Source organism: Ovis canadensis, chromosome X (assembly GCF_042477335.2).
Source record: "Ovis canadensis isolate MfBH-ARS-UI-01 breed Bighorn chromosome X, ARS-UI_OviCan_v2, whole genome shotgun sequence".
NCBI classification, from domain to species: domain Eukaryota; kingdom Metazoa; phylum Chordata; class Mammalia; order Artiodactyla; family Bovidae; genus Ovis; species Ovis canadensis.
This window is the reverse complement of record NC_091727.1, coordinates 130,980,110-131,005,455: the sequence shown is the minus strand read 5'-3', so window position 1 is coordinate 131,005,455 and position 25,346 is coordinate 130,980,110. Positions and strand designations below refer to the sequence as shown.

General features: G+C 40.1%; 1 protein-coding gene across 1 annotated transcript in view; it reads left to right on the top strand.

Moving 5' to 3' along the window:
* The first annotated feature begins 6,431 nt into the window (after window positions 1-6,431).
* The window catches only part of RADX (RPA1 related single stranded DNA binding protein, X-linked), an 84,794-nt gene continuing 65,879 nt past the window's right edge, over window positions 6,432-25,346 (top strand). The window contains 5 exon segments of the mRNA XM_070291251.1: window positions 6,432-6,456; window positions 6,459-6,586; window positions 6,588-6,645; window positions 6,648-6,899; window positions 6,902-7,066. Of these exon segments, the coding sequence (XP_070147352.1) occupies window positions 6,432-6,456; window positions 6,459-6,586; window positions 6,588-6,645; window positions 6,648-6,899; window positions 6,902-7,066 (628 nt within the window).

Genomic DNA, 25,346 nt, shown 5'->3' with positions numbered 1-25,346 from the left:
CAATTCCTTGGACAGAGGAGCCTGGTGGGCTATGGGGTCACAAAGAGTCGGACATGACTAAGTGACTAACACACACACGCAACATGCATAAAATAGAAGAGAACCAAATATTTTTGAGCTTTCGTAATGTATACCTCAGATACTACCAGAAGCAGTATAGCTTATAGGTAAAGAGCACATCTGGAGTCACAAACCTTAAAGTCAAGCCCTAGCTTCGCTATTTGCCACCTGACAAATGGCTTAAACTCTGAGTCTTCGTGTAGATAATAATACCTATCTAACTGGATGGGCTTGCCTGGTGGCTCAGTCAGTAAAGAATCTGCCTGCAGTGTGGAAAACCTGGGTTCAATCCCTGGGTTGGGTAGATCCCCTGGAGAAGGGCATGGCAACCCATTCCAGTATTCTTGCCTGGAGAATCCCCATGGACAGAGGAGCCTGGAGGGCTGCAGTCCATGGAGTCGCAAAGAGTCAGACATGACTGAGCAACTAAGCACATCTAACTGGATAACTTTATCTTAAATGATACTATGCTTATACAATGCTTGGCACAGTTCCTGGCACACAGGAAGCATTGAATCAATTGTTCTATATGCTGCAGGGTGCACAATGACATGGTGATCCACTTAGCTGTGATTATGACCATTAACAGCTGCAGCAGATAATCCCACTGACACCATGGCAGTACCACTTGTAACATACAGATTATGACAGTTCTCTGTCATTTACCAGTTTCTGACAGACTGGGAAATTATTGACACCGTTGCAACCTCTGCAATAGACTAAAGACTATGATGATTGGAATGTATTGACAAGAAGAAAATTAATGTGATAGAGGCTATTTCATTTTGCTGAAACATCATAAATTTTGTAGAACGGTGGTCATTTACTATAATCAGGACCTATTCCAAAATTACAAGCTAAAATAGAAATTTGAAAAGGAAATACATAGCAACAGCAAGCAAATAACCCTAAAGAGCCTCTCAAAAGAGCTGTTTGTATTATTCTTTTATCTGGCTTCTGCAAATGCTATATTACCATACCTCCTAAGTAATTTTATCCAACCGTTATCTGTCAGCAATTAGGATTTCTTTTAAATTAGAACCAATCCTTTTAATCACAAAGTTTTAATCACAAAGTTTAATCACAAAATGTTGACTGTGGTTTTCAAAATAATAAAGTATGTTTAACAATACAGAGCTCAATAAAACACTATATCTGAAGATGAATACTTAAAAGTACATTTTTGTGACTTTAATGTAAAGTATTTTAAAAACATAATTTACTTTGATTTCATCATTTTAATGTTTTAAATTTTGTGTAGGTTTTAAATGTACATAAAATTTTAGAAGAGAAATAAACATATAATTTATCATTAATAGATAAATATTTATAGTCAATATTTTACTGGAAAGAGCGCATTGTTTAAAGAGTATGGAAATCACTCTTCTAAGTCCAAGTTTTTAAAGTGTGTTCCTCAAAATGCCTCTGAAATACCAAATGATCTACGGGTGATTTCAAAGAAAAAATCATGTTTATTGCATCCATTTCACAAAGATTATATACAATGATGGAGAAAGAAATGGCACCCCACTCCAGTATTCTTGCCTGGAGAGAGGAGCCTCGCGGGCTACAGTCCATGGGGTCTCAAAGAGTTGGACACGATAGAAGCGACTTAGCATATGCAATAATAAATAAAACTTCATAATTCATATTATTGGAATAATGTTTGGCCCTTTTGGTGGAAGAAGTGTATACTACAAATAGAAATTTTTCTGTGAAATGACTCTAAATTAAACATGTTTTATATTCATGTCACTGAATATTCAGGTTTATGCAATGTATTAATTTTTCTGGGGCTTCCCTGGTGATCCAGTGGTTAGCAATTCACCTTGCAATGCAGGGCACACTGGTTTGATCTCTGATCCGGGAAAATTCCACATGCCTTGGGGCAACTAACCCCATGCACCACAACTACTGAGCCTGCACTCTAGAGCATACAAGCCACAACTGCTGAGCCCAAGCACCACAGCTACTGAAGCCCGCGCACCCTGGAGCCCATGCTCTGCAACAAGAGAAGCCACCGCAATGAGGAGTCCATGCACCACAGCTGACAGTAGGCCCTGCTTGCCACAACTAGAGAAAGCCCAAGCACAGCAATGAAGACCCAGCACAGCCAAAAAACAAAAATATATTTTTACTTTAAGATGATACGTTAATTATAAGTTTTAAGCTTATATTAATAATAAATAATAAAAATATTTTTTCAAATATATATCCATATCAAATTAAAAGTTTTCAAATTTGTATATTTCTTCAAGCTGTGATCAAATGTTCTTCCAGAATTATAAAATTAGCATGTGTTTACTGAAAACAATGAAATTAAATAATATGTTGACCTTATAAAAATATATATAATTTCACCCCTTTTCCTTCTTCACCTGCAAACTCCAGATAACCTTCTATGCATTATTCCACACTTTTTCATATTCAGTGTGTGTGTGTATGTATTTAGCTCAATATATCATGAATATTTCTTCTTCATTAACATAGATACAATTCTCTGTAGTACAGAAAAGAGAAGAGATATCTTCTAGCCTTGTCATGTTGTTGAGAGCTTTGATTAGTCTTATAGGATGGGAGGAGAAAATGCATAAAAGGTACACGAGCAGTCTGGCGATATTCCAGTGAAGCTCAGTATCCTTGAGACTCGCACTTTCCCTGCAGTTCAGTTATTAATAATATGATCATCTTCCTCCTGTTCCTCTGGCCTAACTAATATCCAACAACTTGGAGGTGAGACAAAATGACAGCCAATGAATAACAAATTATGATGCTTCAAAACTGGGTGGGAGGCAATTTTATAAGTAATTTTAATGGGCATCTTCTTGACTACTAAAGGAGTTAGGATACTTTTCCTATCATTATTTCTTTCTTTTTTTGTTGTTTCTTTTTTTTAAATATAAATTTATTTATTTTAATTGGAGGTTAACTACTTTACAATATTGTATTGGTTTTGCCATACATCAACATTAATCCACCACAGGTATACACATGTTCCCCATCCTGAACCCCCCTCCCTTCTCCCTCCCTGTTGTTTCTTTTTATAATATTTCTCTATTCATTTATTTATTTTTGGCTGTGCTACGCATTCATTGGCTCATGAGGGTGGTGAGCGAGGAATACTCTCTAGTTGCAGTGCGTAGGCTTCTCATTGTAGTGGCTTCTCTTGTCATGGAGCATGGGTTCTAAAGCATGGACTCAGTAGCTATGGCACATGGGCTTAGTTGCTCCACAGCATGTGGGATCTTCCTGGATCAGGGATTGAACCTGTGTCTCCTGCATTGGCAGGCATATTCCTTACCACTGAGCCACCAGAGAAGTCCTGATTATTTATTTTTCTTCTTTTTTTGGTCATGCCATGCAGCATGTGGGATCTTTAGTTCCCCAAGCAGAGATTGAATCTGTGCCCTTTGCAGTGGAAGTCCTGGAGTCTTAACCACTGGACTGCCAGGGAATTCCCTGCATTCCATTTTTAAAAAGAGGAATCAGGAGAGTTTAGGTAACTTGGCCAAGATAAAACAAATAGTAAGTAGGAGAATGAGAATTTAAATTTGTGTTAGTCAAATTAAAAGCTAGCTTTGGCTCAGATGGTAAAAGAATCTGCCTGCAATTCAGGAGACCCAGGTTCCATCCCTGGGTCAGTCAGATCCCCTGGAGAAGGGAATGGCAACCCACTCCAATATTCTTGCCTGGAGAATTCTATGGACAGAGGAGCCTGGCAGACTACAGTCCAGGGGATCACAAAGAGGCGGACACAAGTCAGACACGACTGAGTGACTAACACACTTCAATTTCTAGTTAGTTAAATTGGATGCAAACTATCAGTTCAGTTCAGTTCAGTCGCTCAGTCGTGTCCGACTCTTTGTGACCCTATGAATCGCAGCATGCCAGGCCTCCCTGTCCATCACCAACTCCCAGAGTTCACTCAAACCCATGTCCATCGAGTCAGTGATACCATGCAGCCATCTCATCCTCTGTTGTCCCCTTTTCCTCCTGCCCCCAATCCCTCCCAGCATCAGTCTTTTCCAATGAGTCAACTCTTCACATAAGGTGGCCAAAGTACTGGAGTTTCAGCTTTAGCATCATTCTATCATATCTATCTATAGATAGAGAATATATATATGTGTATATATATATATATATGTATATTTTGGTGATGCTTGTCTTCTGAGATGTGGTAGGGATGAAAGTGAAAGATCCCCAACCAAAGAGAAAAGATGAGTTACAATTTCTCATAATTCTCCAGAATATAGGCGACTTTGGAAAAGGATAAGGGTACATGAAATAATTTCAACAGCCTAGGGTACCACTCGATGCAAAGAACTGACTCATTAGAAAAGACCCTGATGCTGGGAAAGATTGAAAGCAGGAGGAGAAGGGGATGACAGAGGATGAGATGGCTGGATGGCATCACCGACTCTCTGGACATGAGTTTGAGCAAACTCCTGGATTTGGGGATGACAGGGAAGCCTGGCGTCCATGGGGTCAGAAAGAGTCAGACATGACTGAGTGACTGAACTGAGAGGGGTACCACCAAAGAAACTGGTTCCTCCAGAAAACTGTGTCTGGTTAGAAAAGGAATAGCACGACCTTAACCATGTGTTACCAGATGTTACAACAGCACCAGCACAGATCAGTGATAAGATTTTTATCCAAGCTATTTTGTCTAATAGTACTGTTTACCACTTCCATGGTCTTTTAGCATTTAGAGCCATGATTCTCAAACCTGAGTGGGCATCCACATCACCTCAAAGTGAAAGTGAAAGTTGCTCAGTCGTGTTGACTCTTTATGACCCTATGGACCACAGTCCATGGAAATCTTCAGGCCAGAATACTGGAGTGGGTAACTTTTCCCGTCTCCAGGGGATCTTCCCAACCCAGGGATCGAACCCAGGTCTCCTGCTTTACAACAGGATTCTTTACCAGCTGAGCCACGAGGGAAGCCCAAGAATACTGGAGTGGGTAGCCTATCCATTCTCCGGGAGAACTTCCCGACCCAGGACTCAAATGGGGGTCTACTGCATTGCAGGCAGATTCTTTACCAGCTGAGCTACCCAGGAAGCCAATACATCAACTATACCTCAATAAAAAGCTCTTATGCTTTTAATGGATTTTATCTTCTTACTAGGTGGTGCAGTGGTAAAGAACTGACCTGCCAATGCAGGTTTGATCCCTGGGTTGGGAAGATCCCCTGGAGGAGGGTATGGCAACCCACTCCCGTATTCTTGCCTGAGAAGCCCATGGACAGAGGAGTCTGGCGAGCTACAGCCCACAGGCTGGCAAAGAGTAGGACACGGCTAAAGTGACAACACACACGGACGCAATATACGTGAAAGTGATAACATGGGTCGCCTGTGTACGTGCGTGCTAAGTCGCTTCAGTCCTGTCCGACTCTGTGACCCTACAGGCAAGAATCAGAGAAGGCGATGGCACCCCATTCCAGTACTCTTGCCTGGAAAATCCCATGGATGGAGGAGCTTAGTGGGCTGCAGTCCATGGGGTTGCTAAGAGTCGGACACGACTGAGCAACTTCACATTCACTTTTCACTTTCATGCATTGGAGAAGGAAATGGCAACCCACTCCAGTGTTCTTGCCTGGAGAATCCCAGGGACAGGGGAGCCTGGTGGACTGCCATCTCTGGGGTCGCACACAGTCGGACACGACTGAAGAGACTTAGCAGCAGCAGCAGCAGGCAAGAATACTGGAGTGAGTTACCATGCCCTCCTCCACGGGATCTTTCCGAGCCAGGGGTCGAACCCGCGTCTCTTATGTCTCCTGCATTGGCAGGCAGGTTCTTTACCACTAGCGCCACCTGGGAAGCCCCCATTTACTTTCTGTCGCTGGCCCAAAGGGGACTTCCCTGGTGGCTCAGATGATAAAGATTCTGCCAAAGGCCCTGCTCCTCTCCCACCCCTCCCCCAAAACTCTGAGCTTTGACTACTTGCTTCCGGCTTCCAGCCCAGTTTCTCTTCACCATAGCCTCTGGGCACCCTCCCTACTAGAAGAGTCACGAGGGCTCCTCCCCTCCCTCTGGTTACTTTGCTTTGGAAACCGTGGGGACCAGAGCTTTTCCGGCTTCTCCAATCCGGGCATTCCAGCCGGCTCTAAGTAAGAGAACCCACCGCACAACCACGTGTGTTACTGCCTAATAATAGTTCCTGGGATACAGAAGCCCGCTTGGCGAGGGCCAGGGCCAGAGAGCCGAGGCACACATGTGTAAAGTCTTTGTAGCTTCGCGACGGGGCGGAGCCTTACCAGCCCCCTGGGGCCGAGTAACCTTTAAGGCTCGCGCGCGCGGTTTCTTATTCTTTTAGCTTAGGACCCAGCAAGCTGACTTTTTAAAGCGAAGAGGGTACGCAGTTACCCAGCAATGTCTGGTGAGAAGGGTCAGCCTCAGACCCATCCCAGGCTGGGGTCAATATGCCGTACCCGGAGAGAAATGGGACTGTGGTCCCGGGAGTTGTGGTCCGAAGGGTCGGTGCCTTAGGGCGCCAGTCCTGGATCCAAAAGGTTCTTGAGCAAGTAAATAGATTCACCTCGCCAGTGGGTCACCCCATCGGAGGTGGTTCCTGTCGTAGTTTTGGCCTCCAGAGATACCTGTTAGAGGATGAGCCACGCGACGTGGCACCTAAACCTCCGCTTTACTGCTTTGATGTGACAATCTCGGACGGGGTGTGCCAGGAGAAGTGCTACCTGGACCCCAGCCTGAATTCTCTCGTATATAAAAATATTCTCAAAGTTGGCATAGAAGTGAGAATTTCCAGAGTCTCATGCATTTACAATGAGAAAAGAATAGGCCAGGGAATCTTGTGCATAAATAACGTTCTCTGTGGGGAGTTGCTGGAGTCTCTCTACAAACTCCCTTCAGAAATAGTGCGCACCGAGAGGTCCCCGAAAGACCTTTAAGAGGTGGAAAAAGTCATTACCTGCCCCTGTGGAATAACGAAGATCCGTATGGAGATATCTGGCTAAACAATAAGCAACCAGAGGAGCACAATTTTAACAGTAAGTAATTGGAGAGAACGCCGGAGGGGTTAAAAAATAGTTTTTAGGAATTCACATTAATGGAAAAGGAAACGAAGGTGTTTGGGTCTTGTTAATTATAAGCCAGGAGTGGTAAGAGACAAGCTTCGCAGGATGACGGAGAGACGGTCGGTCGCTTAATGAAATTTACACAGCTTGTGTCTTGGGTTGATTGTAGAAAGGGGCCATTTCGGCAAGTGTCTTGCATGTGGTTTAAATTTAATCTGACGAACGTAGTCTCCTTGCAGTCAGTGTTCCTCATGTGTTTGTTATACGTTTGACGGAGTGAAATTCATTTTAGTTGTATCCCCATTCCAGCCGTGGAAGTAGTACTTTCTGTGTTGTTGGAAAGCTTTGAATTTGGCATAAAAGTTGTAAAAATTTGGGGTTTGCCTTTTTAAACTTTGATTCAAAAAAGGATGTTCCGTGATTTATTCCTTAGTTTACATTTAATGAAATGCCATTTTTATACCGTTAACTGTAGCAGTTTCGTAAATACTGTGTTTGGAATGTGTGATTTTTGTGGAAAAGCTTGAAATTCTCATTTTTGTGTTTATTACTTACCACGAACAAAACTAATCTAAGTTCAGTTTCGTAAGAAGGAAGTTAACCTGATAATGCTGGCTCCTTAGTCACCAGCCACTGCTCTAAAATACATTTTTATCTATAAGAGATGTAAATGAGCAGAATTATAGGTATGTAGGTATATGGAATAGAGAAGGCAGTGGCAACCCACTCCAGTACTCTTGCCTGGCAAATCCCATGGACAGAGGAACCTGGTAGGCTGCAGTCCATGGGGTCGCACAGAGTCGGACACGACTGAAGCGACTTAGCAGCAGGTATATGGAAAGGGGAAGAAATAAAGTGCAAAAAATAAAGGCGAAAGTACTGGAGCAAGAAAGATAATTTTCTGCATTTACTGCTTTTCAGGTTTTTTTTTTTTTTTTAAACGTTGCAGTAGGAATGCTATGATGTGTAACAGCAACAGACTTGAAAAGATAATTGAGATGAAAATATGCAATTGAAGTAATATCCAGTTATAAGAAAAAGAAGATGGCTGTAGAAATGTGTAGCTAAGGATGATTTTAAAAACTTAAACTTTAAAAAGAAGATACTCATTTCAGGGATGAAATAATGAAATTATTTTTTTTAATCTCAAGCATGGAATAAAGCACTAATGCATTACTACTCTGTTGAATATTTTTATTTTTAGAATTGAATGTACAAATGAAAAATTGGTGCTCTAGAAGAACTGAGAATAATAATTTGTAAAATGTTATTTAATTTCTCTGATTATGAAAGTAATATCTATTCATTATTTAAACCATATTTTTCTTGCAAAAGGCAAGGTCCATGTGCTAAAAAATCCAAACTTTATATTTAAAAGTATATTGTATTAAAAGTGTAAGACCCAAGTACAGTAAAGTGTTAATGACAAACCTAGAAGTATTGGTGTTCTTTCAGGTTTGTTGTATGTTTGAAGTTTTTAATGATAAAATGTCTGTGGGAGACGGCAAGGGTGGGATGATTTGGGAGAATGGCATTGAAACATGTATAATATCATATGTGAAACGAATCGCCAGTCCAGGTTCGATGCATGATACAGGATGCTTGAGGATGGTGCACTGGGATGACCCAGAGGGATGGTACGGGGAGAGAGGTGGGAGGGGGGTTCAAGATGGGGAACAAACACGTGTACACCCGTGGTGGATTCATGTTGATGTATGGCAAAACCAAAATAATATTGTAAAGTAATTAACCTCCAATTAAATAAATTTATATAAAATAATAATAAAAGGTTTGGATGGAGTAAAAGACCCTTCTTACTTCCTCTTATGGCTTCAACTTTCCACTCAAAATGGGGAAAAGTGATTATATTACATTTTATGATTTGTTATTTCTACTTCTCTCAAGTGTCTTTAACACACATCTTTTTATACACTTTTCTGTAGTGGGGGTGTACCATAATTTATATAATCATGCCCATTTTAATGGGTAATTTATAGTTTTAGGCAGTTATTAGTTTTTCAGTTTTGGATCCAGTTCTGAACCTCATTAGGATATGCCTGTGTTTGTTTACTATGTTCAAATATTTCTGTTAAATGGACGGCTTCCTAGCAGTGAAATTACTGGGTTAAAGAGTATTTGAATTTTAAAATGGGTATTGACAAAGCGGTTTCTGAAAAAGTGGGTTCTTACCTGGAGAATCCCAGGGACGGGGGAGCCTGGTGGGCTGCCGTCTCTGGGGTTGCATGGAGTCGGGCATGACTGAAGCAACTTAGCAGCAGCAACATATTTAGTAGAGTGCCCATTTCCCCATTTTATACTATTGTTTTAAATTATATCTTTTTTTCTATTTAATTTATAGAATTTCTTTGCTAAGGGCAGTAAGTTTTTACCTGCTGTATATTGCAAGTTATTTTCTTCCACTCTGTCCCTCTTCTCTTAGATTTGTTGTGTGATTTTGTGCTGTTTAAACTTTTCTATTCAGTATACTGTGTACACAGTAAAATAGAAAAATCTTAAAAATACAGCTATATATACATCTGTGTAACTATCCCCCTAGATCAAGATACGGAGCATTTCAGGAACCCCCAAAGTCTTCCTCTTCAGGTTCAGTATCCTATTCCAAAAGTAAACGATAATACGTCAGAGACAGCTTTTTAAAATGCAAGTTAGGAGAATTCCCTGGTAGTCTAGTTGTTAGGACTCCACTTCCACCGCCCAGGTCCAGGGTTCCATCCCTGGTCAGGGATCTAAGATCCTGCAAGTAGAGCATGCGGGCAAAAAGTAAAATGGAAGTTAGACTGTGCCACTCTCCTGCCTAAACCACTCCCCAGGGTTCCCCATTGCACTTAGACAAACATCTAGACCACCCACCAGGATCCACATGGCCTTATGGCGGATGCAAACTCTTTCTCTAAAGAGATAGTAAATCTTTTTGTCTTTTTGAGACCTATGGTTTCTGCTGCAGCTATTGAACTTTTATGGAAAGCAGCACAGAAAGTGTGTAAATGTATGGGTTATTTTATTAACAAATCCTGGCTGCTGCTGCTGCTAAGTCGCTTCAGTCACTTCTAACTCTGTGCGACCCCATAGACGGCAGCCCACCAGGCTCCCCCGTCCTTGGGATTCTCCAGGCAAGAACACTGGAGTGGGTTGCTATTTCCTTCTCCAATGCATGAAAGTGAAATGTGAAAGTGAAGTCGCTCAGTTGTGTCCAACTCTTAGCGACCCCATGGACTGCTGGCAGCAAGCTGTATTTATCCTGATGACCGCAGTTTGCGGAGCCCTGCTGTACACAGCTGCAGCCTTCCTTACTTCTCTCCTGCACCATGTTGTTTCAGCATACCGGCCGCCATTTTTCCACCCCGCCCACCAGCCGCCTTTTTAATTTTTTTTTTTTCCCCTTGCCGTTTTCGGTTCAGACACTAAAGAGTCTGCCTGCAGTGCAGGAGACCCAGGTTCAGTCCGTGGGTCAGGAAGATCCCCTGGAGGAACTGGGAACCCACTCCAGTATTCTTGCCTGGAGAATACCATGGACAGAGGAGCCTGGTGGGCTACACTCCATGGGGTCGCAAAGAGTCTGACACGACTGAGCGACTAACACACAAGCTTTAAACATCCAAGCTTTATCCTGCTGCAGGGACTTTGTGCCTGCCTTTTCCTCTTTTTGGAAAGTTCTTTCCCATCCTCAGGTTTCAACTCAAATAAAACATTTTAAAAGGGTTATTTAAATATGTATTCCCTCCCCTTTTATGGTTATTGTGTGTGAGTTGCTCAGTTATGTCCAACTCTTTGCAACCCCATGGGGTGTAGCCCGCCAGTCTCTTGTCCATGGGATTCTCCAGGCAAGAATACTGGGGTTGGTAGTCATTTCCTTCTCCAGGGGATCTTCCTGACCTAGGGATCGAACCTGGGTCTTGTGCATTGCAGGTGGACTTTTTACCATCTGAGCCACCAGGGAAAGTAGAGAGTCCGCCTGCAACGCGGGAGATGCAAGAGACCCGGGTTCAGCGCCTGGTTCGGGAAGATCCTCTGGAGAAGGAAATGGTTATCGACTCCAATATTCTTGCCTGGAGAATCCCGTGGACAGAGGAACCTGGAGGGCTACAGTCCATGGTGTCACAAAGAGTGGGACACGACTGAGGGACTAACACTTTATTGTTATTACACCACTGTAACAGAATTGATAACACTCAGAAATTATTTTGTTTTCTTTCTCCTCCCTCTAATGTATAAGATCCTTGGGGGTAAGCACTCGTGTTTTGTTATTTTTTTTTTTCACTGCTGTGGTCTATTTTTTTTATAGGCAGGAAAATGTGTGGCACATAGTAGGCAGTTGAGAAGTGTTCATTGAATAAAGGAATGAATGAAATAGATTACATTCATAGGTTTTCTGATGTTGAACCACTACTGTTTCTACTTGGTCATGCTTGTCATTGTTATATCTATATATTCAAGTGAATTTGATCCATAAGTTTTGTTATATTTTAGGAAAGTACTATTTCAGTTCAATTTTGATACCAGATTAATTAATATTATTCTAAAGAATGAGTTAGGAAGCTTGCCTGTTTTTCTGAGCTTAGAGAAATAACGTGTTCTTTGAAGGTTTGGTGGAATTTACCCCCAAAACTATTTGAACCTGGGACCTTGGGTGAACATTGGGAGTTCGGAAAATGATTTTCTTATCAATTTGTGAGAAAGTAGTAAAACCAGTAACGCTTCTTTTGAGTCCATTTTTGAGAATTTACATTTCACTAGGAAATCACATTTCACCTAAATCTCAGAGCTGTACATAATCTACATGTTTTAATCTCTATCTTGTCAGTTACATCCCCTGATATGTTCCTAATGATCAAGTCTTCACCCTTTTTCATGATCAGCCTTGGCAGAGGTTTGTCTACTTTCTTGTTATTCAAAAATAAGACTTTTAGCTTTACTAATTAAAAGTCTGTATCAGGGAGATGTTTCTACTTTATTTGTACTGTCATCTTTAATTATTTTTACATCCTTTGTTCATTTTTTATTTTTATTTTTGGTACTTCCTTCTAGAGTTGAATGCTTGGTTTATTTATTCCCTTCTTTATTTCTTCCAAAAGCTTTAACAGTTCTGAAATTTCGCACAGTTACTGATTTTGCTGTATACCCCAGGTTTTGAAGTATAGAGATTTTATTATTACTCATTATTCATATTTTCTGATTTTAAATTTGAGTTTCTGTTTACCCTGAAAAGTTTAGAAAAAGTTTGCTGATTAGCTATGCAGTTCCTTGTTATACCAGGTTTTAAAATTTTTTTCATTAAAACATTCCATATCCTTATTTTAAAATCTATTTTATTTGCCCATTTCTTTGAGAGGAATATTGATTTCTCTTTATGAAGGTGATTTTTTTCATTTCTGCTTATATTTCTAAAAGTTTTAGGTTTAGATCTTTCCGTAATACGCAAAGTTTCATAATGAGTATATCTTGGTGAATTTTACTCTTAACAACATAGAATTTCTCTTAGTCCCTTTTTGCCTCAAATTATATTTTGTCTGATAGTACTGTTTACCACTTCCATGGCCTTTTAGCATTTAGAGCCATGATTCTTAAACCTGAGTGTGCATCCACATCACCTCAAAGTGAAAGTGAAAGTTGCTCAGTCGTGTCCGACTCTGCGACCCTATGGACCACAGTCCATGGAAATCTTCAGGCCAGAATACTGGAGTGGGTAACTTTTCCCGTCTCCAGGGGATCTTCTCAACCCAGGGATCGAACCCAGGTCTCCTGCTTTACAACAGGATTCTTTACCAGCTGAGCCACAAGGGAAGCCCAAGAATACTGGAGTGGGTAGCCTATCCCTTCTCCAGCAGATCTTCTGGCTGCAGAACCTGGGTCTTCTGCACTGCAGGCAGATTCTTTACCAACTGAGCTATGAGGGAAGCCATATGACCTCAGAAATTCAGATTGCTGGATCCTGCCACCAGTTTAAGATTCTCAGTACATCTGCCCTAGAATTTACATTTGTAACACATTGATTCTTCTGGTGCAAAGGCCACACTTTGATAACCACTGGCTTAGTGTAAATTTCTTTGCTCATCACTTTATTTCCATTTTTTAAAAAATGGTTTTTGCCATACATTCACATGAATCAGGCATTGGTGTACGTGTGTTCCCCATCCTGAGCCTGCCTCCCACCTCCCTCCCATCCCATCTCTCAGGGTCATCCCCATGCACCAGCCCTGACCACCCTGCCTCATGCATCAAACGTGGACTGGTGATCTATTTCACATATGATAATATACAAGTTTCAATGCTGTTCTCTCAAATCAGACTTGTTTTAGGTTTCTCTGTATAGCTAAGCTTTTTCTTTTTTACCCAAATTCTTTTTCTTTCAAGAGATGAAGTTAATCGTTAAATTTTATGTAATTAATGATGTTTATACTTATTCTTGCAGTCCTACTTTATTATATGCTATGCATTATTTTTTTATAAATTCATTTATTTTAATTAGAGGCTAATTACTTTACAGTACTGTATTGGTTTTGCCATACATCAACATGAATCCACCATGGGTGTACATGTGTTCCCCATCCTGAAGCCCCCCCCTCACCTGCCTCCCCATACCATCCCTCTGGGTCATCCCAGTGCACCATCCTCAAGCATCCTGTATCATGCATTGAACCTGGATTGGTGATTCGTTCACATATAATATTAGACATGTTTCAGTGCCATTCTCCCAAACCATCCCACCCTCGCCCTCTCCCACAGAGTCCAAAAGACTGTTCTATACATCTGTGTCTCTTTTGCTGTCTCACATACAGAGTTATCATTACCATCTTTCTAGATTCCATATATATATGCGTTAGTATACTGTATTAGTGTTTTTCTTTCTGGCTTACTGCTCTAGTTTCATCCACCTCATTAGAACTGATTCAAATGCATTCTTTTTAATGGCTGAGTAATACTCCATTGTGTATATGTACCCCAGCTGTCTTATCCATTCATCTGCTGATGGACGTCTAGGTTGATTCCATGTCCTGGCTATTATACGCAGTGCTGTGATGAACATTGGGGTACATGTGTCTCTTTCAATTCTGGTTTCCTCGGTGTGTATGCCCAGCAGTGGGATTGCTGGGTCATAAGGCAGTTCTAATTCCAGTTTTTTAAGGAATCTCCACACTGTTCTCCACAGTGGCTGTACTAGTTTGCATTCCCACCAACAGTGTAAGAGGGTTCCCTTTTCTCCACACCCTCTCCAGCATTTATTGGATAGACTTTTGGATAGTAGCCATGCTGACTGGCATGAGATGGTACCTCACTGTGGTTTTGATTTGCATTTCTCTGATAATGAGTGATGTTGAGCATCTTTTCATGTGTTTGTTAGCCATCTGTAAGTCTTCTTCGGAGAAATGTCTATTTAGTTCTTTGGCCCATTTTTTTGATTCAGTTGTTTATTTTTCTGGAATTGAACCACAGGAGTTGCTTATATATTTTTGAGATTAGTTTTTTGTCAGTTGATTCATTTGCTATTATTTTCTCCCATTCTAAAGGCTGTCTTTTCACCTTGCTTATAGTTTCCTTTGTTGTGCAGAAGCTTTTAATTTTAATTAGGTCCCATTTGTTTGTTTTTGCTTGTATTTCCACTATTCTCGGAGGTGGGTCATAGAGGATCCTGCTGTGATTCATGTTGGAGAGTATTTTGCTGATGTTCTCCTCTAGGAGTTTCATAGTTTCTGGCCTTACATTTAGATCTTTAATCCATTTTGAGTTTATTTTTGTATATGGTGTTAGAAAGTATTCTAGTTTGATTCTTTTACAAGTGGTTGACCAGTTTTCCCAGCACCACTTGTTAAAGAGATTGTCTTTTCTCTGCATCTGGTCCCATCACTTCATGGGAAATAGATGGGGAAACAGTGGAAACAGTGTCAGACTTTTATTTTTGGGGGGGCTCCAAAATCACTGCAGATGGTGACTGCAGCCATGAGATTAAAAGACGCTTACTCCTTGGAAGAAAAGTTATGACCAAACTAGATAGCATATTCAAAAGCAGAGACATTACTTTGCCAACTAAGGTCCGTCTAGTCAAGGCTATGGTTTTTCCTGTGCTCATGTATGGATGTGAGAGTTGGACTGTGAAGAAGGCTGAGCGCCAAAGAATTGATGCGTTTGAACTGTGGTGTTGGAGAAGACTCTTGAGAGTCCCTTGGACTGCAAGGAGATCCCACCAGTCCATTCTGAAGGAGATCAGCCCTGGGATTTCTTTGGAAGGAATGATGCTGAAGCTGAAACTCCAGTACTTTGGCCACCTCATGCGAAGAGTTGACTCATTGGAAAAGACTCTGATGCTGGGAGGGATTGGGGGCAGGAGGAGAAGGGGACGACCGAGGATGAGATGGCTGGATGGCATCACGGACTCAATGGACGTGAGTCTGAGTGAACTCCGGGTGTTGTTGGTGATGGACAGGGAGGCCTGGCGTGCTGCGATTCATGGGGTTGCAAAGAGTCAGACATGACTGAGTGACTGAAACGAACTGAACTGAACTGAACCTCCTTTGTCAAAGATAAAGTGTCCATAGGTGCATGAATTTCTCTCTGGGGTTTCTCTTATGTTCCATTGATCTATATTTCTGTCTTTGTGCCAGTACCATACTGTGTTGATGACTGTAGAGCCTGAAGTCAGGCAGGTTGATTCCTCCAGTTCCATTCTTCTTTCTCAAGATTACTTTGGCTGTTTGAAGTTTTTTGTATTTCCATACAAATTGTGAAATTATTTGTTTTAGGTCTGTGAAAAATACCATTGGTAGCTTGATAGGGATTGCATTGAATCTATAGATTGCTTTGAGTAGTATACTCATTTTCACTATATTGATTCTTCTGATCCATGAACATGGTACATTTCTCCATCTATTAGTGTCCTCTTTGATTTCTTTCACCAGTGTTTTATAGTTTTCTATATATACGTCTTTATTTTCTTTAGGAAGATATATTCCTAAGTATTTTATTCTTTTGTTGCAATGGTGAATGGGATTGTTTGCTTAATTTCTCTATTTTTTCATTATTAGCATATAAGAATGCAAGCAATTTCTGTGTGTTGATTTTATATCCTGCAACTTTACTATATTAATTGATTAGCTCTAGTAATTTTCTGGTGGAGTCTTTAGGGTTTTCTATGTAGAGGATCATATCATCTGCAAACAGTGAGAGTTTTACTTCTTTTCCAATCTGGATTCCATTTTTTTTTCTTTTTCTGCTCTGACTTCTGTGGCCAAAACGTCCAAAACTATGTTGAATGGTAGTGGTGAAAGTGGGCACCCTTGTCTTGTTCCTGACTTTAGGGGGAATAATTTCGATTTTTCACTATTGAGGATAATGTTTGCTGTGGGTTTGTCATATATAGCTTTTATTATGTTGAGGTATGTTCCTTCTATTCCTGCTTTCTGGAGAGTTTTTTTTTTTTTAATCATAAATGGATGTTGAATTTTGTCAAAGGCTTTCTCTGTATCTATTGAGATAATCATATGGCTTTTAGTTTTCAATTTGTTAATGTGGTGTATTACATTGATTGATTTGTGGGTATTGAAGAATCCTTGCATCCCTGGGATAAAGCCCACTTGGTCATGGTGTATGATCTTTTTAATGTGTTGTTGGATTCTATTTGCTAGAATTTTGTTAAGGATTTTTGCATCTATGTTCATCAGTGATATTGGCCTGTAGTTTTCTTTTTTTGTGGCATCTTTGTCAGGTTTTGGTATTAGGGTGATGGTGGCCTCATAGAATGAGTTTGGAAGTTTCCCTTCCTCTGCAATTTTCTGGAAGAGTTTGAGTAGAATAGGTGTTGGCTCTTCTCGAAATTTTTGGTAGAATTCATGTGTGAAGCCGTCTGGACCTGGGCTTTTGTTTGCTGAAAGATTTCTGATTACAGTTTCAATTTCTGTGCTTTTGATGGATCCGTTAAGATTTTCTGTTTCTTCCTTGTTCAGTTTTGGAAAGTTGTACTTTTCTAAGAATTCGTCCATTTCATTCAAGTTGTCCATTTTATTGGCATATAATTGCTGACAGTAGTCTCTTATAATCCTTTGTATTTCTGTGTTGTCTGTTGTGATCGCTCCATTTTCATTTCTAATTTTATTGATCTGATTTTTCTCCCTTTGTTTCTTGATGAGTCTGGCTAATGGTTTGTCAATTTTATTTATCCTCTCAAAGAACCAGCTTTTGGCTTTGTTGATTTTTGCTATGGTCTCTTTTGTTTCTTTTGCATTTATTTCTGCCCTAATTTTTAAGATTTCTTTCCTTCTACTAACCCTGGGGTTCTCCTTTTCTTCCTTTTCTAGTTGGCTTAGGTGTAGAGTTAGGTTATTTAGTTGACTTTTTTCTTGTTTCTTGAGGTATGCCTGTGTTGCTATGAACTTTCCCCTTAGCACTGCTTTTACAGTGTCCCATAGGTTTGGGGTTGTTGTGTTTTCATTTTCATTCATTTCTATGCATATTTTGATTTCTTTTTTATTTCTTCTGTGATTTGTTGGTTATTCAGCAGCGTGTTGTTCAGCCTTCATATGTTGGAATTTTTAATAGTTTTTCTCCTGTAATTGAGATCTAATCTTACTGCATTGTGGTCAGAAAAGATGCTTGGAATGATTTCAGTGTTTTTGAATTTACCAAGGCTAGATTTATGGCCCAAGATGTGATCTATCCTGGAGAAGGTTCCGGGTGCACTTGAGAAAAAGGTGAAATTCATTGTTTTGGGGTGAAATGTCTTATAGATATCAATTAGGTCTACCTGGTCTATTGTATCACTTAAAGTTTGTGTTTCCTTGTTAATTTTCTGTTTAGTTGATCTATCCATAGGTGTGAGTGGGGTATTAAAGTCTCCCACTATTATTGTGTTATTGTTAATTTCCCCTTTCATACTTGTTATCATTTGTCTTACATATTGCGGTGCTCTTATGTTGGGTGCATATATATTTATAATTGTTATATCTTCTAGGATTGATCCTTTGATCAGTATGTAGTGTCCTTCTTTGTCTCTTTTCACAGCCTTTGCTCTAAAGTCTATTTTATCTGATATGAGTATTGCTACTCCTGCTTTCCTTTGGTCTCTATTTGCATGGAATATCTTTTTCCAGCCCTTCACTTTCAGTCTGTATGTGTCCCTTGTTTTGAGGTGGGTCTCTTGTAGACAACATATATAGGAGTCTTGTATTTGTATCCATTCAGCCAGTCTTTGTCTTTTGGTTGGGGCATTCAACCCATTTACATTTAAGGTAATTATTGATAAGTATGATCCCATTGCCATTTACTTTATTGTTTTGGGTTCGGGTTTATACACCCTTTTTGTGTTTCCTGTCTACAGAAGATCCTTTAGCATTTGTTGGAGAGCTGGTTTGGTGGTGCTGAATTCTCTCAGCTTTTGCTTGTCTGTAAAGCTTTTGATTTCTCCTTCGTATTTGAATGAGATCCTTGCTGGGTAGAGTAATCTGGGCCGTAGGTTATTTTCTTTCATCACTTTAAGTATGTCTTGCCTTTCCCTCCTGGCCTGAAGAGTTTCTATTGAAAGACCAGCTGTTATCCTTATGGGAATCCCCTTGTGTGTTATTTGTTGTTTTTCCCTTGCTACTTTTAATATTTGTTCTTTGTGTTTGATGTTTGTTACTTTGATTAATATGTGTCTTGGGGTGTATCGCCTTGGGTTTATCCTGTTTGGGACTCTCTGGGTTTCTTGGACTTGGGTGATTATTTCCTTCCCCATTTTAGGGACGTTTTCAACTATTATCTCCTCAAGTATTTTCTCATGGTCTTTCTTTTTATCTTCTTCTTCTGGGACTCCTATGATTCGAATGTTGAGGCATTTAACATCGTCTCAGAGGTCTCTGAGATTGTCCTCATTTGTTTTAATTCGTTTTTCTTTTTTCCTCTCTGATTCATTTATTTCTGCCATTCTATCTTCTGCTTCACTAATCGTCTCTTCTGCCTCCCTTATTCTACTATTTGTTCCCTCCAGAGTGTTTTTGATCTCATTTGTTGCATTATTCATTATATATTGACTGGTTTTTAATTTCTTCTAGGTCCTTGTTAAACCTTTCTTGCATCTTCTCAATCCTTGTCTCCAGGCTTTTTATCTGTGATTCCATTTTGTTTCAAGATTTTGGATCATTTTCACTACCATTATTTGGAATTCTTTCTCAAGTAGATTCCCTATCTCTTCCTCTTTTGTTTGGTTTGGTGGGCATTTATCCCGTTCTTTTACCTGCTGGGTATTCCTCTGTCTCTTCATCTTGTTTATATGGCTGTGTTTGGGGTGGCCTTTCTGTATTGTGGCAGTTTGTGGAGTTCTTCTTATTGTGGAGTTTCCTCGCTGTGTGTGGGGTTGTACGGGTGTCTTGTCAATGTTTCCTGGTTAAGGAAGCTTGTGTTGGTGTTCTGGTGGGTGGAGCTAGATTTCTTCTCTCTGGAGTGCAACGAAGTGTCCAGTAATGAGTTATGAGATGTGAATGGGTTTTGGCAGCCTGTATATTGAAGCTTTGGAGAAGGCAATGGCAACCCACTCCAGTTTTCTTGCCTTGGAATCCCAGGGACGGGGGAGCCTGGTGGGCTGCTGTCTGTGGGGTCGCACAGAGTCGGACACGACTGAAGCGACTTAGCAGCAGCAGCAGCAGTATATTGAAGCTCAGGGCTGTGTTCCTGTGTTGCTGGAGAATTTGTGTGGTATGTCTTGCTCTGGAACTTGTTGGCACTTGGGTGATGCTTGGTTTCAGTGTAGGTAGGGAGGCGTTTGATGAGCTCCTGTCGATTAATGTTCCCTGGAGTCAAGAGTTCTCTGGTGTTTTCAGGATTTGGACTTAAGCCTCCTGCTTCTGGTTTTCAGTCTTATTTTTACAGTAGCCTCAAGACTTCTCCATCTATACAGCACCTTTGATAAAATATCTAGGTTAAAGTGAAAAGTTTCTCCACAGTGAGGGACACCCAGAGAGGTTTGCAGAGTTACATGGAGAAGAGAAGAGGGAGGAGGGAGTTATAGGTGACCCAAATGAGATGAGGTGGAAGGAAAAGAGGAGAGAGCAAGCTAGCCAATAATCACTTCCTTATGTGCGCTCCACCGTCGGGACTGCTCAGAGATGTTCACAGAGTTATACAGAGAAGAGAAGAGGGAGGAACACGACAGAGGTGACCAGGAGGATAAAGGGGGGAATCAAAAAGGAGAGAGACAGATCCAGCCAGTAATCAGTTCTCTAAGTGTTCTCCACCATCGGGAACACACAGAGAGATTCAGAGAGTTGGGTAGAGAAGAGAAGGGGGAGAGAGGAGATAGAGGCGACCTGGTGGAGAAAAAGGAGAGTCCAAAGGGGGAGAGAGCAGTCAAGCCAGTAATCTTGCTCTCAAGTAAAAATGGGTACTGAAGATTGGGTTCTTAAAGGTACAGAATTGATAACCAATACCTAAAAGCAAAGATTAAAAATCTAAAGTAGAGGTTGGATTTTCAAAAAATACAATATTAAAGAAGAAAAAAGTCACAAACATTATAATATATATATATATATATATATACATGAAGTCTGCTTTAAAAAATAGGGTCTCTTTTTTTTGCAAAGTAATAGTAGGTTATAAAAATTAAAATTAAAAGAGTAATAGAGGGCTTAAAATTTTAAAAAAATTAAAGAATGATAGTAAAAATATATCTAGGACTTTCTCTGGTGTTGTTGTGGGCAGTGTGGGGTCAGTTCATTTTTGGATAGTTCTTTGGTCCGGCTTATATTTCTCAAGATCTGTAGGCCCCTTCCTATGTAGTGGGTACTAACTACAGGGTTTTAATCTATTGCACCTGTCACTTCCAAGGAGGTTCCCTCTGTTTTAGCTTCTTCTGTTTGCTGGTCTCGTCAGTGTCTGATTTCCGCCCTGACACAAGGGGGCGGTGGTGGGCACTTTTTTAGGCTCACTTGTTCAGTCGTGCTGTGGGGAGGGAGGGACGCTGCAAACAAATAACACTGGCTTGTGTTCGCAGTGTCTCAGCCACACTGGGTTTGCCCCTGCTCACGGCGTGTGTGCTTTCCCTGTCTACACTGCTTAGGCTCTAGGTTGCTCTGCCAGGAACTGTCTGAGGCCAGCCCTGCGTTGTATGCACGTCCCAGGTCTAAGCCGCTCAGGTTCAGGCACCTGGGTGGTCCTCAGAGACACAGACTTGGTCGGGCCTGTGTTTTGTGCCCTTCCCAGGTCCGAGCAGCTCAGGTGACCAGATGTTTGGCGAGCACAGTCACTGTGACTTATCGCCTCCCTTGTCCCTGTTGCTTGGTTTTCTGGGTGTGCAACCGGCGCACCTTTTCAAGTGGATGTTGACCGTCCAGTATCCCAGGAAGTCTTAGTTAGTGACGAAGCCTTCTTGCAGTTCGGTAGATAATGCCTCTCTGGGGCTGCGATTGGCCCCTTCTGGCTCTGGCTGCCCTCGCCTACCTGTCACCATAAGGGGGATGGTCTGCAGCCGCCTAGCTCTGCTCAGTCCTTTGTTCTGTGATCGGGCCTGACGGTGTCTTAGGTTAGGGCTTTTCACGTAGCTCTAGTCAGTTCTTTGTTCTGTGCGCAGGCCTGGTGGTGTCTTAGGTTAGGGCTTTTCTAGTGGTAGCTATCCCACAGTCTGGTTTGCTAGCCCAAGTTAGTTCCCTCAGATTGCCCTCGGGGCATTCAGACCTGGTCTGTTCTCTAAGCAATGCAGCCCGCGCCTCGCTGCCCAGCCCCTGCTTGCTAGTGGCAGTTACAGGCATCTGTGCTGCTTCTCCACTGGGGGAGTTACCGTGGGCATGTAATCTGTGGGGTTTGTTTTTTTTTTTTAATTTTTAGTTTTTTATTTTTTAAATTTTAAAATCTTTAATTCTTACATGCATTCCCAAACATGAACCCCCCTCCCACCTCCCTCCCCAGAACATCTTTCTGGGTCATCCCCATGCACCAGCCCCAAGCATGCTGCATCCTGCGTCAGACATAGACTGGCGATTCAATTCTTACATGATAGTATACATGTTAGAATGTCATTCTCCCAAATCATCCCACCCTGTCCCTCTCCCTCTGAGTCCTGGGAATGCAAACTAGTACAGCCACTATGTAGAACAGTGTGGAGATTCCTTAAAAAATTGCAAATAGAACTACCTTATGACCCAGCAATCCCACTTCTGGGCATACACACCGAGGAAACCAGAATTGAAAGAGACACATGTACCCCAATGTTCATCGCAGCACTGTTTATAATAGCCAGGACATGGAAACAACCTAGATGTCCATCAGCAGATGAATGGATAAGAAAGCTGTGGTACATATACACAATGTGGGTTTTAATTTATTTGTTTTTCCTCCCGGTTATGTTGCCCTCTGTGGTTCCAAGGCTCACACAGACTCGGCAGTGAGTGTTTCCTGGTGTTTGGAAACTTCTCTTTTTTAAGACTCCCTTCCCAGGACAGAGCTCCATCCCTACCTCTTTTGTCTCCCTTTTTGTCTTTTATATTTTTTCCTACCTCCTTTCGAAGACAATTGGCTGCTTTTCTGGGTGCCTGATGTCCTTTGCCGGCATTCAGAAGTTTTGTGGAATTTACTCATCGTTCAAATGTTCTTTTGATGAATTTGTGGGGGAGAAAGTGGTCTCCCCATCCTATTCCTCCACCATCTTCTATCTTGTCCATGCATTATTTGTTTTAACTATTTGAAAACATTTTTATCTTAGTGATTTAGGAGTAATATATTTTTATTCTCTTCAATGTTTTAGCATAATTATTTGAACGTGCATTTGATGTCAATCTCCAGAATTATTTAGAGTTTTTAATATTCTCCTGTGCAAGATGTTTAGGACTCTAGTTAATTATGATGCATTTTGGCATACTGCTACATTGGATTTTAAAGTATTTGATTTAGGATTTTTGCCATCATAAATGTTTGGGATTTTTAGTTCTCTTTTTTACTATTTGTTATAATTTTTAAGATTTATCTAAGTTTATCAAATGAATTGGTACAATTTTTATACTTACTGTGCTCTAGAACAACTGAAGAGAAAGCTATTCTTTGAAAATTGTTAACCATGTGAATCTGGTCCAGTTTGGAAGGTCATTATTAGGAACTTTTTCATTTTCTTCCATGGTTATTGATCTGTTCCAGTGTTCTTCTGTTCCTTAGGGCAACAATATCGGTAATTCATATGTTTCTAGAAGACTATCAATTTCATTGCTGTTTTCATGTTTAGTGCTATATAATCATATAATCTTTAAAATTATTTTCTCTATGTTTATAGGTGATCACATTCTGGGTGTTATCTCTTTGTTTGCTTTCTTCCTGATTGCACTTATAAGGTTTTACTTTTTTATTAATTTTTCCAGGGAATTGGACTTACCAGTCATACTGTTTTCTAATTCATTATTTTCGGTTTTTATCTTTATTCTTCTTTATATTCCTTAGACTTACTCTTTTGAAGTGGTTCTCAATGTAATAATAATATTAAGGCTTTATTTTCTTTTTTTAAACTCTCCTTCTGAAGTATAGAGTGGAGTTTTCCAGAGGCTGCATGTCAAGGACATTGAAACAGACTGAATAAATGCCAAAGAAAATATTATTTATCCAGCTGTATTCTTTTAAGCTAGATACTAAAGAGATCTGCAGAAATGTAAAACAATACCACTCTTCCCACTACATTTTTGATTTTGAACAATGTACTCATTTTTCAAAAATATATCTTTTTACTATGTATAACAGATTTATTTTGTTTTAAAAGAATTAATTAAATATTTTTATTTCTTAGTTTTACTATGTAATATGGTAAGTATTGGTAAATATTACCCACATAAACAGAAGCTTATTGAGGTCTTCAGTAATTTCTTAAGACTATAAAGGGGTCCTGGGACCGCCAAGTTTGAGAAACACTATTGCATTGTTTATTAATTTTTATATTGAATATGTAGTCTATTATTTTCATTCTTTCCTTTGATAAAGAATCCACTTATTTATTTCTATGAATTTACATGGATTCACCATTGTCTATGTAATTTCTTTTTAGATTTTAGAGATATGTATATTCTATGAAATTAATGAGGTTTTTTTGTTGTTGTTTTTACCCAATCTGGGAAAATGTTCTCCAGACAGATGTCATCATGGCTGTCTGGACTCAACTGTAGCAGAAAAAGTAGCTCTTACAACTCTGGTTTTATAAAAGTGTGTAGCTTTTGAAGTTATTCCACTTGTAAAGGAGGTGTATGTGCCTTCATTGGTCAAGAGTGTTCCACATACACTGTAGGTAATTCAGAAGTGAGGGACGATTTGCTTCACCATATTAAAAAGGAAATTACTTAATTGTGTCATATCAAATACTAGTCTCTGTGATCCTGGACTAGTAATGTTTTGGGAGAATCTGGAGGGAAATTTATACAAGATACCTAATACTGAAAATGGGGTGGGTATTAATGGTAGTGTTGTAATTATAAAAGACCATTTAAACTCTTACTGAAAACAAATTATGAGAATACTTTTAATACCAAAGTTGGGTTGGTGATACATTATATAAATAAAAATGGAAGTGGAGGATGCCTTAGAGAAATAAATGAAATGTTTGAACAAATACCAGTTCAGGTTTTAAAAGCTGGGACTGTAGGCTATGAGAGAAAAATGTGGAGAAAATTGCAGATGGAATCCCTCTTAGCCCAAGGAAGAATACAATTAGAAATACAAATTAATCTTTTAAAGATGATGAATAGCTTTTAAACAGTTTTGGCACTTACCAACAGGCTTGGAGATTAAAACATTTCCAAGTAAATTATATGGCATATAAAAATGTAATAAGTGCTATTGGTATGTAGAAAAATAAAATGGGATGGAGATAAGGGGATTAGTTTTCTATGGGGGTGGGGAGTTAGAGCTAGCATCACTAAGAAAGTGACCTTTGAGCAAAACTTGAAGGAGAAAATGTCACTCAGATATCTAAGAGAAAGACATTCCAGACCCAGGGAACAGCAAGTGCAAAGGCCCTGATACAGGACCATGTCTGGAATGTTTGGGGAAAATTGAACTTACACATATGAGACTAAGGTGGGGGCAATAAAGAAATATATCATGAAAATTCTATAAATTAAATGTGTAAGTGCTTAGTAGTCGGAAAATATTCCATGGTGTTGAGTTTTTTCTTAAGGAAGGTAAGTTTTGATCCGAGTATTCCAGGAAGTAATTACACAGTTTGACAAAATAGAGAGTATTATAGATGGACAATTCCATCTAAATGTGTCAGTTAACATAGGTATTTACCTATATTCCAGTCACATAG